Source organism: Haliaeetus albicilla, chromosome 2 (genome assembly GCF_947461875.1).
Source record: "Haliaeetus albicilla chromosome 2, bHalAlb1.1, whole genome shotgun sequence".
Taxonomy (NCBI): Eukaryota; Metazoa; Chordata; class Aves; order Accipitriformes; family Accipitridae; genus Haliaeetus; species Haliaeetus albicilla.
Window position 1 is genome coordinate 24,786,646 of NC_091484.1, and position 19,107 is coordinate 24,805,752.

The window sequence follows — 19,107 nt, forward strand, 5'->3', positions numbered from 1 at the left end:
CAAAGTAGCAGGACTATCTGGCACAGGGCATAACTCATTGGTGGCTGAAAGGAAATAAAGCACATCTTCAGGACCAAATTTTGTGAAGAAAAGCTGTAATTGCATCTGGAAATTAATCGACATCCATAATAACTAATATCTTCTGTACAATGCTTTGATTATGATTTATTAATAGGATTATAGTGTGTTTATTAAGTGTTTCTGCCTGCTTAAAGTAGCACTGGAGTCCCAACTGATGTTCCTAGTAATCACTTCATATGAGAGATTTAACTTGAATTTAACTTGACTATTACCATTTCAATGATGGATTCAATTTTGAAAGCATGTAGTCCATTTGATAAATCCATGTATTTTTACCTTAACTGTGCAAAAAAAAAAAAGACTGAAATTCAGAAGTATAATTCACAGAATGAGATTAAAAATTAACATTATTTATAAAAAGCTTTGAGAAACTTAATTTTGGTAAACATGTATGTGTCTTTGTGTATTTAGGTCTTTAATAGGTCAAAATGATATATTATATTGCAGTAATAGAAACTGAAAAACAGAAAAACCTAATCCTTTGGTTTCATGGCTGTAAATCAGAAGGAAGACCATGGAAATCAGTAGAGTTTTATGAAAGAGTGTAACTGGTTTAGGTGGGAATTGGCTTTGGTATTTCTTTTAAGTATTTTGAGTGGAGCTCCAGTTCTTTGGGACAACAGGAAGGATTAGTATGAAAATTATGAATACAGCTTTTTTTTAAACAGCATTATACTACAGTTTCCAAATATTTCTACATCAGTGTCTATATTTTAGAATACCTAAGTCAGTAGAAGGAAGAGTGGATACTGAATATATTTTTAATGAAGTGTAAGTTCTCCCCATCTGGAAGGCTTTTGTACTGCTTTCTGAAAGGTTTCATTATCATTGCTCACAGTTGTTGGTGGTTCCGATTGTGAAGATAAATGTCAGAAATCCAAAGGTTAGTAGGATAATGTGGAGATTAGTTTAAGAAAGAAATCAATTAGATATTATGATGAATTATTTGTGAAGCCGGGCTATGAGGTAGACTTGACAAATTAAACTGGTTGTCCTTCTTATATTAAAAATCACTCTTGCTGAACTCAAGAATGCCATTTAAGACATTGTTGAAAAACTTCACTTATTCATAGCTAAAGATTGCGATAAGGTGAGGCAATGCACAGCGAAAAAACCACCAGCAATGAGTCTTCCAGTTCTGTTAATGTGAAGATTCTACTTTTAAGTGAAAGCAGAGTAAAAAAACCAAACCAAACCAAAACACAAAAAAAACAACTAAAGAAGGGAGGTGAGAGAAAGAGAGACTCTGCTTTTAAGTGATCTGTATTAAGTTAAGCTTCCATTGGAGTCAGTAACAGTTTTCTTGAGAAAGAACTGCTGCTAGAACTGCTGCCATGTGATGTTCATGATGTGCCGATGGCTCATGATTATTCTGACATGATGTTTTTTATTCCCTGGACACATTGTAGTATGAATAGTATTATGTAGATATTAAAGCTACATGTGCAGTGGCTTTCCACAAATGATTTTTCAGATAAAATTATTTTTTTAGTATTAAAAAGATGAAGGATTCTTAAACATTGGCCAGGACTGTCTGTTTCAGAAGAGGAAGAGAAGGGAGTTACGGAATAACTTGACTTGCGAGAAGGCTTTTTCTTTATCCCTGGGGGTGGTTGTTTCTTCTGAATAAAGACAGTTTAATGTAATTTTATTTTTCCTAATGTAACTGTATTTCTCATAATCTTGCTATTTGGAGCCTGTTGTAGTGATGAGTTTTGATACACAGACATTCATTCATAAAGCACTGATCATGGAACACCTCTACATAACAAAACCTTTTCATTTTTAGTGACTACCTTTAATTTGGGGTGATCATTTGGAGCTGAAAGATTTTGTATTAATTATACTTGTATTAAATTATCTTTGCAGTAGAAGAGAAAGTGGGGGGAAGTAGGATCTGTAAACATAACTTTGTCACAAGGTGAAGTTTCCAATGAAATGACTTTGGCAGATATCAAATAAAATTAAGAAACCACACTAAGACAACATGCATGGAATAAAATACGGACATAGGCAGTTGTTTAAAAAGAAATCAGAAACATTTGCGTATGAGTGTTCCTTTCCTTTCCTTTCCTTCCTGTAGGAAGACCGGGTAGTGAACCATTTGGCAGCAAAGATAATTGAAAATGTTTGCACTACTCTCTCTTGCCATGCCCAAGGATTTATTACAGGAGAAATTGGACCTGTCTTGTGGTACCTTTTCACACATTCTACAGTAGATTCTTTGAAGATAACTGCTGTTTCGGTAAGGAATTTCCTTTTGTGATATAGAAATGTTTGGGGGTTTATTTTGAAAAGCATTCTGAATTGAAACTGAAATGGGTTTGAGCATATTTTCTGTTATCTATGTGTATTTTTATATTTCAAATTACATTAAAATATCTTTACAAATTTTCTGAAATTGGAAAGTGCAAGTATTGCGTACCATCCACTACTTATGAAAAATCCTTGTGATTCATCATTTTCTGGAACATATATTGTCTTATGCTGGTGTTCATGAGTTATGTTTGAAAAGTTTAATCTTTCAAAGAATCAATTAAATTCTTGCAAAATTGAAATGTCTTTTTTGTATGATGTTTTTACGTGAAAAGTGTTTATTCTTTTTATCACAGACTTGCTTAGAAGACATATTTGAAATTGTCATGTTAATTTCTATAAAATTGTCAGGGCTAGTCTTTGCCCTGAATTTGTAAGTTAATATAAGATAACAAGACAAACAGAGCTATGACATGCAAGCAAAAGGTTTGGAACAAAAACATTTGTGAGGTAGAAAATACTTAGTAGGGCTGTGAGTTTAACCATATCTCTTGTTGACAAAACAAAACCCTTACCCACCAATACAGGTAATATTTTAGAACTGAACAATAAGTTGACTTATTTTAAATGAAGTGTGATAACTGGATGCTCATTTCCTGAGTGAGCTCGGGCTCACTAATGAGTTTACTGTTTGCTTCCCAGATGGAAAATTGTAACGTTGCTGCAGCAGCAGTATGCGCTTAGACACATGTAGCTTTGAGGTAACAAAAGAGAGAGAATTAAAAATATATCTGAAGTGTGGCTGAAGAGATTAATGGTAGAATAAATTTATAATTTTTAAAAATATACGTATTCATTAAACATTTGCCTCAGTGTATATTTGTGGCAGAGTCTTGCTTGGGAAATAAACTGCTTAAATATTGGGAAAATGTGTTGACTTTTTAGAACAGTAAACTTATTTAGTAAAATACATGTTACAGAAGCCTTTGTTCTGTGGCATCTGAAATTCCTTGTAAAAACTTAGTCTTAGAACTTTTATGGGTAGAGGATTGTCAGTCTCTAAAAATGTAAAATGTACGTGTAACCTTTATACAGAGCATTTATAACTTAAGCCTGCTTGTGAGTTTGGCTGGTAGGCTGCTTTTTCAGAAAGGCTCTTTTTGAGACTTTATCCATTTGATCTGTGAATTTCATGCTTACATCATGACTGTATACATGGTAAAAGACTGGAGATTAGAGTTATGATTTCTTTTACTTATTGAGTATTTAAACAAGTCTGCTCAATCTTCTCTCCTACCACTACTTTTGCTGTATGGGATGTTTTGTATCTTGTGCTTTCAGTTCTTGTCAATCGTTAGACTGGCCAGTTGTTATTTGTTTGCTACTAGATCATAGCTTTTTATTTTATTTTTATCCCTTTCAACTTGTCCCAAAGTTTTCCTCCTGTTTCTCTTCTATCTACTTGGAGAACTTTGCTTCAGCATTTACCATTCCCTCAACTCCTTTGCCAGACTTCCAGAGCTGCTCCACTAGCAGGGGCCGGTTGGACATTTATACCTGTTTTGTATGCCACAGTGAGCAGCATATCCAGAGAAATAGTCTGTCTGAACTACATTCAGACACTGAGCAAAGATCACCAGAGGAAATGTCAGTGGGCTTCCCCCACTCCCCCTCGAGAAGTCAGTTTCTCTTGGACAATACAGTATTCTTGAGGTAGGCAAAAGCTTTTTTGCTGCTCAGTAAGATGCAGAAGTTATACTTGTGATTCTCAAGAATACACTTGTCGTCAGTGCAGACTCACTAGGGCTTTTTGTAGCTGTCGGCTCAGAGGTTAGTATCATCAGTGCCATATGGTTTGCACACTTTGCCCTTAGATGAAGTTTCTAGTGACTATGAGAAGAGAGGGTTGTTGTTTTTCCCTCTCTACCCTCAGCCTCTTTTGAGATCCCAGATCATTCGATCCTCCCAAGGCTGTGCAGTTGAGGTGAACCACTGAGAACTCTTTGTTGTAGTATCTATGCTATGGGTAGCTAGGCTCTCTTAAGCACTACTGGAGTTGCCTTTTTTTTTTTCCCACAGCATCTGATGAGAAGAAAATCTTCATGCATCTTATCTGGAAGGTAGGAAAAAATGTTTAAGAGGAAGCTAAAACCTGAAGGGCTTATTGGAGCCTAGTTTACTACTCCTTTTTTTTTTTTCTTTTTTTCTTTTTTTCTTTTTTTCTTTTTAGTGTCCATTGACAGCTACTACTACTTACTAATCAGTGAGGCTTTTTTAATTGCTCAGTTCAGGCAAACAGTGCTGGCATTTCTGTCATCTCTTCCAAGTGAGGAGATTGAAAGTATCATAGATTTTGAGTTCCTTCACCTCTTGTCATTGCAGCTGTGATAGAGCAACCTAATCTCTATGGGCTTCTTGCTCAACCAGGGACGTTAAATGCAGTGACATGTATAGTAAGTTACCATATTTACACTGTAGTTCAAAATTGAATCATCTGGCTCTCTGGGGTTGGTACTCATAAGACTTGCAATTATATTGTTTGGGCCAACGTCTTACCTCATGATTTTTTTTTTTTTCTTCCCTTTATAATGCAATGCAAATTCAAAGACTTAGTTGTCTAAGCTTATCAGTCCTCAAGAACTTCCCTAGAAGCCCTCTTACAGATGACATATGTTAGGACAAAGCAGTGTGTTTTAGGAGATCATGGTAGCTGCAATTATCAGGATTCCCTAGAGAAATTCAACTGTCTGTGGGACATCCTTTCAATGGCAGTTGTCAATCTTAAGTAAGAAAGATGCCTTTTTAAATCTTCTATTAATTTTTCTCTGTCAAAGTTCCTTAGGAATGCATGCTTTAGTGTTGAGGCTAGCATTTTCAAGAGACAACCAAATTGTGTGTGCACACTGAGCTCTGCTGAGGCAAAAATTTCTTCAACATCTTGTGCAAATCTGCATTATAAATGTACATGTGGACAATATAAGCAAAAAAAAATAATTGTTCCCAACTAACATTTTTTTCCTGTGAAAGCAGTAGGCTTACTGGAGATCATACCTTTCCCTTGGGTAGTTACTGAGGTTTTAGTCATGCTGGAGGTAGGGCTTGCTCCAGACTAACATATTGGAGAGCTTTGAGTGAAAGCAGCAATGAGGGGGACTGCAAGAGTAAGAGACATTCACCCTTCTACATCCTTGGTCCAACTGCTTTGTTTCTTGTTTTTCTGGTCTTCATGGAAATTATTGCTATCCATGTAGCTCATTTCATCTCCTTCCAGACAGATCATTTCACGCAAATGTGCTTAGGTCTGAATGTGTTCCTGGATTTTCACCTCCACTGTTTTGGGGATTGTGTCCTTTATGAAAAGTCTGAGGTTTCATTATTTTATACCACATATGAAGTGAATTGGACAAGGAAGCTTCTAAAGTAGGATACACTAAGGTGGTACTCTAATCCTTTTGCTGCTTTGTAGTGAAACACTAAAGTAACAAGAGGGTGAACTTATTTGTTGGATTTATTACTCGATGCCTGATATAATTCATGGTTATGTATTAATACTGCTGGGGTATTTGGGTACATAATCTTAACTTTAGAAAAAAAATAACCAATCAATATTGAAATCTAGCACAGGCAGATCTTTTACGAACTGAAGTTTGTAGAGATTTCAGTGACATACTGATTTTTAAAGTAAAACAGTAATGTATTCTCCAGCTGTATTGTACTGTACAATTCCTACATTCATTAAATTGTTGCTATAGATATATAGGCATTTTTATTCCACATGACCACATAAATTGAGATCCAATTGTATTTTATTATGCAGTCATTCCTGCCTTGTTTGAGTGTATCCTGAAGAATTTATTCTTGACTGACATCTATATTCACATGTAAAAATACATTTCTGTTAAGAAATACATGTGTCATAACTTTACCTAGAGCTAGCAGGCTCTTTGCAGTCTGCAAAGTATATCAGCAGTAAGGCACTATGGAATTTTACTTATGATTATTTCAATCAATAGCAAAAATATATCAAGAAGATTCTCTGTCCTTAATCTCTGGAGTCAAGAAATGACACTTTACCTTGTCCTGCCTGTCAGAGGTGGCAAATGGGGAATGTGTCTCAGTATTTTTGCTCACTTTGGAGTCCAACATGCCTCAGGTAAATATCACATATTTTGCCTGTGGGAAAGCTATATCTTGTTATCGTTTTGCTAGATTCAGAGAAGAAATAATTCTGTAAGATGTCAAAGTGACATTCTGACATGCTCAGCAGAAGGAATAGTATTTTCTTTCCAGTATACTGAAAGTTTTTAGATTTTTTTTTTTTAATAATTTTAAATTTTGTTTCTAAGAGATGGCTTTTTCTGCTGGAGGAGGAGTAACAAAACATAAGCCACTTAAGTAGAAACTAATTTGGGAAAGCTCAACACAATCTTTTGGAGGTGGGGTTTTTTTTTTGTTTTGGTTTTTGGTTTTGTTTTTTTTTTTCGGTTGGGTTTGTTTTTTTTTTTCCTTTCCTTAAATAATTGGTGCTCAATAGTTTCTTTCAGAGACTTGGGTATTGCAGATAGATTAGTGCATTCGTTCTCAAACTTGAGAGAGTCATGGGGTATGTCCTGAAAGGGTGAAGGTTATCCAGCCACCATATGGCATGTAAGACTAGAAGGCAATGGATAGGGCATAGATGATCATAGGATCATAGAATAACTTAAGTTGGAAGGGGTCGATAAGGATCACGATGCTAGGATTGGAGCTGCTGGGAGAAAAGGTGCTGGTTAAGGCTGCGCGGAGAGCAAGGGCAGAGAAGCCAATTCCAGGAGAGGCTCTGCCAATGCCTTACTCTCACTGTGATCATTTCCTGTTCCAAGACCGCTGCCGGGAGATGATGGTGTGAGCTCTACTCTTACCTCTTCTCACCATTGGTTCCCAATTCCTGCTCTACCACCTTTTGACCTAGCTCTATCTGTTCTCTCCAGATACTGGATCTACTGAAGTGATTTAGGATACTCTGTCTTGTATCCTTCATTAAACTCTATCTTCTGCTTTTCTGCAGAGGTGTTGGTTTCACTCATACAGCAGAGCACCCTGTGACATAAAAGCTAATGGGAGTTTAAAGCTTCTCCCTTTGGCTGTTGGTGGGCTGGAGCTTTCCTGCTGTCTCCAAAGCTGCAGTATGACCTTAGAAGACAGCCATGTCTTTCCTACCAGATCTGCCTGGAGGTCATCTTATGGCCTGTGGCTATGGTCACCCCTGTTTGACGAGGTCTGTAGCAGAAAGCTAAGGCATTGGCAAGTCTGCATACACCACGATAGCATACCAAGTTAGCTCCGTGTTGCTTTGACACAGTCTGTCCCCAGGTCCCAGCAGTTCACTGGTAATATGACCTTTGAGGGTATGGTTAGTGAATGCGTGTACCTCCTGCCCACTCACTTTGAGAACTCGGACTAGAGATGAAGGGCTGGATTGTATCCTTGGGGAAACAGAACATGCTGTACTAAGAAACTGAGACTGAGTGTCTGTGTTTTAAAAGGGGGGGGGGGGGGAAGGGGCAAGAAGAAAAACAAAAGGCTGCAATCTATATTGGTTCCTGGACCAGAAAGGACAAGGAAGAACAGGAGCAGAGTAGATGAACAACATCAATAAAATGTCTGTTTAAAAATCGTAAGTTCTTGGTTTATTGTCTTTTATGCTTTTTTTGTGTGTGTGTGTTTTGAGTAATGTTTCTAAGGACACTGGTGAACTGGGCTGTTTCTGAGGTTCTTACATGGAAATCTTTTCTGTGATGATAGTATTCTGTGGGTGTATGTATTGGCTTTGTGTGGCAAGGTTTTGGTAGCGGTGGCGGCGTTACAGGGGTGACTTCTGTAAGAAGCTGCTGGAAGCTTCCCCTGTGTTCGAGAGAGCCCATACCAGCCGGCTCTGAGATGGACCCACTGCTAGCCAAAGCCGAGCCAATCGGCGATAGTGGTAGTGCCTCTGTGATAACATACTTAAGAAGGAAAAAAAGTTGGGACAGACCGAAACAGCAACCGGAGAGAGGAGTGAGAACATGTAAGAGAAACAACCCTGCAGACACCCAGGTCAGTGAAGAAGGAGGGGGAGGAGATGCTCCAGGCGCCAGAGCAGAGAGTACCCTGCAGCCTGTGGTGATGCCCATGGTGAGGCATGAGGCAGGCTGTCCCCCTGCAGCCCATGGAGGTCCACAGTGGAGCAGATATCCACCTGCAGCCCGTGGAGGACCCCACGCCGGAGCAGGTGGGTTCCTGAAGGAGGCTGTGACCCTGTGGGAAGCCCACGCTGGAGCAGGCTCCTGGCAGGACCTGCGGATCTGTGGAGAGAGGAGCCCACGGAGCAGGTTTTCTGGCAGGACTTGTGACCCCGTGGGGGACCCACGCTGGAGCAGTGTGCTCCTGAAGGACTGCACGCCATGGAAGGGACCCATGCTGGAGCAGTTCATGAAGAACTGCAGCCCGTGGGAATGACCCACGTTAGAGAAGTTCGTGGAGGACTGTCTCCCGTGGGTGGGACCCCACGCTGGAGCAGGGGAAGAGTGTGATGAGTCCTGCCCCTGAGGAGGATGAAGTGGCAGAAAATAACGTGTGATGAACTGACTGTAAACCCCATCCCCATCCCCCTGTGCCGCTGGGGGGTTGGTAGAGAATCTGGGAGTGAAGTTGTGCCTGGGAAGAAGGGAGGGGTGGAGGGAAGGTGTTCTGAGATTTGGTTTTATTTCTCATTACCCTACTCTGGTTGATTTGTAATAAATTGAGTTAATTTTCCCCAAGCTGAGTCTGGTTTGCCCGTGACAGTAATTGGTGAGTGATCTCTCCTGTCCTTATCTTGACCCACAAAAGCCCTTTGTTATACTTTCTCTCCCCTGTCCAGCTGAGGAGGCAGAGTGATAGAAAGGCTTTGGTGGGCAGCTGGCATCCAGCCAGGGTCAACCCACCACAGTGTAATTGTGTATAGTTTCTCTTAAATGAGACCTCACTATTGAATGCACACCAAGTAACCAGGAATTTCTAAATATAGCTGGTCTGAAGAGAACAAAGAAGTGGTAATATTGCCTACTTTTACAGAAGAAAGTCGCCTTCCAAGTTTTTCCCTAAAACCACTTCAGACTTTCACGTGACTCAAATAATTGACATAATGTTTTCCTATCCTGACAAGCTAAAGAAAGTGAAATTTTAAATGTCTAAAGAGTCATATTTTCTTTATTTGAAGAGAACAAAAGCAGTTACAGTATCTTGAAGGTTGCATTTCCAGAGGTATCAAAAGGAAAAGCTGTGTTGACTTGGAGATGAATCCACCCTGGAGGTCACTTGGTAATGCTTGTTAGGAAACAGTTAAGTTAGTATACATGGAACAGATTTGTGCTCACTTCACAGTCAATGTCTGCATTTTCTGTTAGAATTGTTTTAATCACTGATACTTGTAAATCAACAACTTGGAGAATAGTTTGCATGTTTACTATACTAAATACTGGTCTTTAACGAGTATCTAGATCTCAAGTAGTATCTAGATCTAAAGATCCACTTCAGATAGTGAACTACTACATATCAGATTATGGCCCATGAGCAGAGAGAGAAGAAAGATGCCCACTTTTGTGGGTGACCAGAATTTCTGTGGTGTGTGCCATCTCTGTATCTTCTGCTGCCTGTGCTTCTTTCTAGCACAGTGTTATCTGATGTTACCTACATTCTGTGCTGATAAAAGACTCAAGCACGGACTATGCTGCTCCATCATTATTGTTCTCTAGAGGGAGAGAGTTATGTGACTGATGTTGATGTTGGTGTACCAAATATTTCGGTTTCAGCTGCGTGCAGTGTATAGCAATACATTTAGGAGAATTCCAGGTCTCTAAAAATAAGTAGCCTCTTCCTCTAATATGAATTCTCTGTATTCCTAAACTATTGGAAAAGTCACCACCTGTTTTAATTCTCCATTATTTTTCTTGAGATAATAATCCCATTAAATAACAATGGTGTGTTTTCACTTTTGTAGGCTTTATGCAGAATTACTCGTTACTCACCTAATGCTTTCCAGAGTGTCATTGAAAAAGTGGGATTAACAGCTGTACTAAATTCCTTGGCAAATGGAATATGCAGAATTCAGCAGTACATGCTCACCATGTTTTTGGCAATGTTGTCATGTGGGATTCATCTACAGAGGCTGATTCAAGAAAAGGTTTGATTTCAGATTAATAGTATTCACTGGCATGGGATTTCACTAATGGAAACTTAGTTGGCTCTGGTAGTGTTTCTGTGTTTTCAAAATGCTTAACTCAGTGACACATATCTGAACAGCAGGAAATGAGGAATGTGTCTATATTTTTATTTGCTTAAGATCTAAATATAGTGTATAGTTTTTCTTTCTGTCTCACAGATCTTCAAGAGATGGTACTAACGGGTATATAAATTGCTTCTGCAGCTAGAATTCAATCAATTCAGAAAACTCTTTAGCCTGACCATGACTGATAATGGCCCTAAGGAAAAACAATAAGGAATGCATGAGGACAGTTATTTGACATAGCTCTCTTAGACGTTTAAAAGAGAAAATAATGAGTGTCCTGATTGAATCTAAAGCTGTATTTATGCTCTCTTTAAAGGACCTTAGGCCAATTTGTAAGTGAAATGTCTTGCAGAAATTAGCATTTTAATAACTTACGGTTTTCTTTTTAGTGTCACTGAATAAAACTACTAGTTTTGAATTATGTCTAATACAATTTTTGGAAGAGATGATTAAAAGTTTTCTATTTTGATCACCAAATTATTCCGTGTTTAGAGAAATCATGTTTATTTTTTTGGCAGTAAGTCTGCACAATTCATAAACAAAAGTAATCCTCTGCTTGGAAATGATAAAAATCACAAAGAAAATAGGAACTTTAGCTTGTGTTTTCATCAGATACTCTGTTGTAATGTATGCTGTAAACTGACAGTCATCTTGACTATAACAATCTATTAGGCTTTAGTTGAGAGAGACTAATTTGGTTTCTCTACACATAGTTTTAACAACGTTAAATTAAAAAAGAATCTATTGTTTTCCACCCATCTCTTTTTGCAGCCTGAAATTACTCATTCTCTTCCTAAAAGTCATTTTTGTGCCTTGTCAGAATTGCCAATGTGTTTTTGTAAACGCGTGTCAGCTGGCCTTAAGCTTTCCACAGATTCCACTACAACAGTACTAACAGGTGGCAAATTGTCTGGTAATGTTGCAATTTCTAATAATGCATATTACTGTGAGTTGGTGGTATAGTCAGAGAAGTATGTTCAAAAAATATTCACTTGAACATTCAGCGAAAGAATACAATGTGTAGCAAGCATATGGCTACAGCATGAGGTGTTCTGTGAAGAATTTCTCCTTTATATAGGACTTATATTGCTAAAAGGACTCCCTTTCTGATACTGCAATTCTTATGAACCATTTTAATCAAATTTTTGACATTATAGAAATATTAAACTCTGAAGGTCTCCAACTAGTTATAGGAAAATAAAAAGTATTTTGTTGGCACGCAGTATAGTAATGGCTGAAACATTGTGGGTTTACAATTGCTGCTTAATCATTAATGAGTTGTCATAGGTGTTTTGTGAGCAATGTTGCAATTTTGCAGATTAGAAATTGAAATGTAGACAAATACAGACATTTTTTAACAGCATATATCAAACTAATGATAGAATTGGGAGTAGTACCCAAAGCTGTAACTGAAAAATCATGATACTTTAAAAACTGGTAAAGCGGGTGTAGTTCTACTGCATATGCCCACATTTGGTAATTGTATTTGCCTTACAGCTCAGATAAATCTGTATCTCACAGAATGTCTATTTTGCTCAAATTAGATTGTAGGATTTTGGAAGCAGAAACTAGATTTCTATTTTTCTTGAATAGGATCTAAAAATATAATCCTGCTCCTGAATTGAACTGCCAGGTACTATCACATTACATGGAGTAATAATATTTTATTGCTGAAAACTGAATTTAATAATCCATGCACTTTTCAATATTCCATGAGCATGAGACCCAAGTCTACCTTAATGAGAGAAGGGAAAAGAAAAAACAAGTCGGTAGTGTTGGCTTACAAAGTATTTGCCTTCTGTAGAATTCTTGTACACTATAGATTAAGAGGCAGAAGGACCTCAATGTTATGCAGAAGGTAGTGATGATGTTTTGACTATCTTTTTAATACAGCTGCAGACCAACATATTAGAAGATGCTTAAAGATATAAATTCAAGATGGAGATCATTTAGTTTTGTACATGTTATCTGGAAACTCCTTTAGCTTACAAGACTTAAGGCTGCCCTTGTTTTCTACTCCCTTCAAGAATAGTGATAAAACCAGTTATAAAATAAAAGCCAGAAGACAAAGGGGAAATGCAGTTCTGTGGTCATCTACACTAGTATAAATCTTCAGAGAACTACAATAGCTAAAAGGGTCTGGTTTTTGTCCATCTCTGATACAGAGCCTTTCTATTTTAGTGTCTTGTCTTGGAAACAAAAAAAGCTGAAATGATGTTTTAAAATAAAGTGTGGAGAAAGAACTCAAAGATCTTTGACACACTATAGCAGTAGATAAAAAAAACATTGCTAATTACTTTCATCTGGCTGTCAAGATTCACCTTTAAATGAGTGAAAACCAGTCATATAACTTTTTGAGTGCAGTTAGGTTCTTCCAGAGGTCAGATAATGGGGTGCGGTGGCTTTTATTTGTTTTTTCTCAAGTGCTAATAAGTAAAATTATTCATGTAGTTACAGCAATACATTGTCACAACTGCATTGTTTCTTCGCTTCCCTGCACCATTGGCCCTAGTCTCTTTTTATCTTGGTGATATCCAATTATGGCACTGAAAAAAAAGCATTATAAATGCGTTATAAACATTGTCCTTGTATTTCAGTTACTTTTTTCAGTTCTTTGTCTTTTACCTGAATGTGGACAAGTAGCTACCTCTGATGTTGATGGTTTTGTCAATATCAGTATGAATTAATAAAAAGATATGAATGTCTTTAACAAAATCTTTGTAACTTTTAACTTATGTGAAGGCATTTGCAATGCATAGAAAGGGAATTTGAAAATACACAACAATACAACAAATGATTGCTATTGCAACTTCAGTTCTTGTATAGTGAGATAGTGGTCTAACTGTTTCCCCCTTGTGTAGCCAATTGGAAACATCATTGCTTTTTGTGATTTGTTTTAAACTTGCTTTACAGTATTACTAAGATTATCCAATGTAAAATCATGATCTTGTTGCAGTCAACAGTGTGTTCACTTGCAATGAAAAGAGTGTCCTTACCCTGCAGAGTCTCCATGGATACATCAAATAGTTGCAGGGGAGGGAAGTACAATATAATGGTGAAACAATTAATAATGTATTAGAAGGTATTTCAGCAATTTTCGGCTCGTCTGTTATATTGAGTTCTGCAGGTCAGCAAAGATGAGCTTCACTTGCTGTTCTGCAGTCCTCAGACCAGCAAGAAAAGCAAATTCCAAAGTGTCACATTTATTTCTTAAGACAGATTATTAGAACATTCCCAGATAAGTCTGATGTAACTGATTTTAATAGACATTATTGTCGTAACCCATGGTAACCCCTACCTGTAGCATTGAAATATTCTTGATTTCCAGAGCATGAAGGCTAAAAATAGCTAGATGTGCTTTGGCTTGCAGTTGCATGTGTCTTTGTCATGGTGTCCCTGTGCTTAGTCTATCAAGTCCATTTATGTTAGCAGGCAGTGTTGCATTATATGTATTCTTTCACTAAGTCTGAGGCTTTATGGGGTTTCTTAACGTCAAAACTTTTTTTGGTGGTTTTGAATAATTTCATAAAAAAAGCCCCAAACCCCACAAACCCCCACTTTATTAAAATTTCAACCTTTGCTTGTAGTAGATTTTAATTTAAAAACTTTATTGCTGGAGGAACTTTCATGCTGGAGGAGCTACAAGTCGAGCGTGTTCCACCAGCTGTTGAAGTGTTTAAAGCAGGAAACTTTACACAGCTTATGCTTATTAACCACAAGATTGAGGAACTCTTCTATTTATGAAATAAGTGGCAGAAATACAGCAAAACAGTTCTAGAATAATTCATGACAGTTTGTTTTTTCTGGGATTTCTGCAGTTACTGTCTATGCTGACTGCTTTTGAAGACAGTGTTAAAATGGTACCAGAGCAAAATCTGGTGGTTTGTTGGCCAATTCTCACACTCTTCTTCTTTTTCCAGTCTCTGTAAAGAGGTATATTTAATTGTTGCAAAGACTGGCTCTAATAAATTACATTCAGTGTTTTTCAGTTTTATGACAATGAAGTTGCTGTTCAGTTATTCTGTTGGCAAAAGACAGAATTTGAATAATACTTGGTATGTTAAATGTGCGTCACACAGCAGGATTTTAAACTTTGTACACAACATGCAGGCATACACTATGCACCTCTTTATCCTGTAGCGTCACTCCCTTGAGAATCCAGCTCAAATGTTTGAAGGTAGTTTCTGTTGATGAGGCCATTTGTGCTCAGACTCATTCTTGGATAGAGCCAATTGATTCAGTTTGTAAATTCTGGCTCAGTTTTTAATTCTGACTTTTTTAGGGTTGGGGTTTTTTTGAGAGAGAGATTTGAAGTGGCATTTGTGTTTTCAGAAGAAGGCATTCTGATCAAGAGCTGATCCAAAAATACCATTGCTGCTGCCAGCAAGGTCATCTTTGAAGATGGATTGGGGTTTTTTTGTTTTTGTTTTTGTTTTCTTTTTACCAAATAGCCCAATTGGTCTTTGTAGAAGAATACAGATGAATAGCAGGTATTTTTATTCCTCGAAGGTAGAGGATACTCCCTATGGTTTTTTGTCTTTTTTTAAAATTCTTTTTCTTTTTTCTCCTTTGGTTCCTCAGGAGTTACAACATATCGTTGGACAGAGCATAAATGATCCTCATCTTATGCTTTTTACAACTCATACTACCTAATTCTGTTATTCATAATATGAGATCTTTTTTTTTCCTTCCACTGATTCTCAGCTTTATTCCTTTGGAGGCTAAGGCAGTACACATGAATTTCACATCTTTCCATGTGTCAGGCCACATTCCAGAAACTAGAGAAAAAAATCCTTTCAATATACAGGGCAAAATAGAGAGAAAGAGAAAAAGAAGCAAGCTGTGATTTCAGAATCCAGTCAGTTAACCATTGTTAAACTTTTGAAGGGAAATATTTTGTGGTTATTCTTCATTTCTCCCTATCCTTGTTAAACTTTTAAAATTATTCTTTCATTTGGATTTATGGGAAGGAGAGAGTTAGCAAGGATCTTAGCATCTTATAAATTGACTTTATCATAGGAATGGAGAATGGTCAGTGGATTAGGAAAGTCATGGCTCCTTACTGCTTGCAGTTTATTGTTTTTCTTTCTTTCCAAGTCCTAATTAGGGTTGTTCCTTGAAAAGGTGTTCTTCATTTTATGAATCCAAAATAAATTTAGTTTAGATAAGAACAATCAGAGAAGGTAGAAACAGTCTTGCCATCTATTTGGAGCATCTGTTGTATAAATTAGGGTCTGATGTAGACATGATTGTATCCAACAAATATATTGTTTTTAATCTTCCTGCATATAAGGGAATTAATAGGTAAATGTTTAATCATATTTATGCTGAAATATTTACGTATTCTGAAAATCATTCAGTCTTCTTTTAAAAGAAATATATTAAAATATCCTATGTTTATCCTTATGGTAAGACATTTTAAAATGTAAGTTCTATCGTATTTTGTATCTCATTTTGTACCATTTTGGACATAGTACATTGGATAGCGTTTACTTGTTGCAGCTCTTGAGAAGATGTATAAAGCAGCTTTGCACTGGGCCAGTCTATCTTGGAGAGAATTTATTTAGTAGTGTTTTATGGAGGGTTGGTTTGTGGGGGTTTTTTTGTATTTGCTATAAGTGACATGAAAAGTACCTTACTAATACCGAATGCGCATGAAAATGAGCAAATTTTAAATGTATACAGTGTTATAATACAATGCAAGTAACCTTTTTCCATAAAATAGTATTAACATATTTGTGTTTAATTCCACCAAGGATTTTGTGACTACAATTACTCGTTTACTTGAAAGTCCTTCAACTTTTATTCGAGCAAAAGCCTTTCTGGTCCTGCTACAAGTTTTAATTAATAACAGGGAGATGTTGCTACTCAGTTGTCAAGCAAGGTAAGGTGATAATGGCAAATAATTAGAGATGTAATGTATATTTTCAAAGCCGTACCTGAAATACTTTAAAATGTGTGGTGTTTCTGAGCCAGTGTTATAGGAGTGAACTATTTTCTGTGTAATAGGAATCCTTTTGTTCATGAGAATATCAAGAAAAGAGTATTCTCTTTTGTCTAGGGTCATTAGGTGATGATTACACACAAGGGGAAACACTGTCTTACAGGGAGAGTCTGTCTTTTAAAGCAACTTATAGTCCCAGTGAGCATTAGGAAGCAGCAGATTTTGCTTTGGGTAGGGCAAAACAAATACTGCAAGAGTGAGTTGTTGCTCTGGTAGGAAAGCAAAATAAGAAGGTCTGTCACATGCCTTCATCGTCTTGGGGTGTGGTATAATCCATAGTCTTTTCAGGGTAGGCACGTGCAAGGTAAAACAGTATTTCTTGGCTATACATGTTGTTGGAGTGATTTATATAATGACCACTGAATTCCTGTGACTTTTACCTGAAATATTTTGTTTCTATGTTTTAAAATACCTTGCAAGAAATGACTGCTTTAAAATTATATTTGTCTCACAGTGGAATAGTTATTTTAATTTTTGTCTTCTGATGGCATAAAACCATTCCCATATCAGACAAGAGGAAATTAGATTCTGTTAGAACGTAAATTGTCACCATGTTTTGGGGGTGATTGGAGAAGTAATATGGAAGAATTTATGTGGGATTTAGGATGAGGCTTGTGGGTAGCTGTAAATCTAACTACATTTACAGCAAGTAAAACTTTAGATCTTATATTGACGTTTGAGAAGAATTAAGCATTGGAGCTGAAGGCTGGATTGGAAGGAGCAGGTGAGTTACAACATGAAGCCATTGTGACAGGACATCTTGTGGGGTGCTATCATTATATAACCCTCCACTCACATACAAATCTGTAGATACCCCAATTTTTGTAGGTCATAGAGAGTAAGTACCAAAGCCAAGTTTCTTCTTCATGTGTATCTTTCTATACTTCCAGAAATGTTTTATCAGGTGATGTGTTCTGGTTACTGTAAAATGTCTCTAATGATTTGTAAGTGACTTTTTGAATGGTTACATTTTTAATGGCTGCTGCTATTCATATGCTTGTTATAGCACATAGGACTGAGCTGTGTGTTTGGAGAGATGTCTGACAGAAGTCCTGTACTGACAGTTACTATTTATTTATTTATACCTGCCATGGTTTAAGCCCAGCCGGCAACAAAGCACCACGAGGCCACTCACTCAGAAAATATTAAAAGTTCGTGGGTTGAGACAAGGACAGGGAGGGATCACTCGCCAGTTATGGTCACGGGCAAAAAACAGACTTGACTTGGGGGAAAAAAAACCCAAATAAATTTAATTTGTTACCAATAAAATCAGGATACTGAGAAGTAAAACAAAACCTTAGAACACCTTCCCCCCACCCCTCCCTCCTTCCTGACTTAACTCTACTCCTGATTTTCTCCATCTCATCACCCCCAGCAGTGCAGGGGGACAGGGAAAGGGGGTTGGGGACAGTTCGCCACACCTTGTCTCTGCTGCTCCTTCCTCCTCAGGGGGAGGACTCCTCACTCGTCCCCTGCTCCAGCGTGGGGTCCCTCCTATGGAAGACAGTCCTCCATGAACTTCCCTAGCGTGGGGTCCCTCCCACAGGCTGCAGTCCTTCATGAACTGCTCCAGCATGGGTCCTTTCACCTCCTCCAGCGCCCCTTCTCCCCCTCCTTCTTCACTGACCTTGCTGTCTGCTCAGGGGTTTCTCTCACATTCCCAGCTCCTCCCCTGCTACAGGTTTCTCCTCTTAAATCTGTTCTCCCAGAGGTGCTGATGGGCTCGGCCTTGGCCAGCGGGGGGTCTGACTTGGAGCCGGGGAAGCTTCTAGCAGCTTCTCACAGGAGCCACCCCTGCAGCCCCTCCCCCACTACCAAAACCCTGCCACACAAACCGGAAACACTGCCTGAGGTATTTTGTGAAGGAGAAGAACTTTAACAATTTTGATCAACAATTTGATCTCTTTTTTTATAATGCTTTCCAATGAGCAGCCTTTCTGAAGAGAACGTGTTGTGAATTTGGTACGTTATTTTGTATTGTAAATTTTGGCTTTATGCTGCTGTTTTATTGTGATGCTCCAGAGCGAGCTGATTAGGGACCAATAGGTAATATAACACATTAGGTAAAACAATAGGCAAGCTTATAGCAACTTTATTGAATTGATAAACCTTTTTTTTTTAAATTAGTTATGTTTACTTCATAATTGTTCTTCAGTGAACAGTGTGTCTTTTGACAGGATAGAACATGTAGACTAAAACCTTTCTCTTACATCCAGAAAGTAAAATGGCTACAGTAGGATGAAGGAGGAGAAATGACCCATTATATGTGGAGACAGCTACTTTCATAATATCCTGAACTCTGGAAGAATTTTGAGTCCAGTAGAGATAGTGGATATTCTTAGGCTTATACTGTTGAATTTCTGTTGGAGTATTTTAGTTAAATGTCTCCAGTTCTGTGACAGAAAACTTACTTCAAAATTAAGACTCATAAATTCAAAATTGCTAGTACAGTAAGCAGTAATCAATTGGCTAACTATTG

General features: G+C 37.7%; 1 protein-coding gene across 5 annotated transcripts in view; it reads left to right on the forward strand.

Moving 5' to 3' along the window:
* The window catches only part of ULK4 (unc-51 like kinase 4), a 257,257-nt gene that overhangs the window by 64,239 nt on the left and 173,911 nt on the right, over nucleotides 1-19,107 (forward strand). For 4 of the 5 annotated variants that reach the window (XM_069810917.1, XM_069810901.1, XM_069810908.1 and 1 more), the window contains 3 exons: nucleotides 2,165-2,326; nucleotides 10,337-10,519; nucleotides 16,381-16,508. In XM_069810917.1, coding sequence (XP_069667018.1) covers nucleotides 2,165-2,326; nucleotides 10,337-10,519; nucleotides 16,381-16,508 — 473 coding nt within the window. The remainder of the gene's footprint in view (nucleotides 1-2,164; nucleotides 2,327-10,336; nucleotides 10,520-16,380; nucleotides 16,509-19,107) is intronic. The other variant, XM_069810925.1, reaches the window with a different exon arrangement.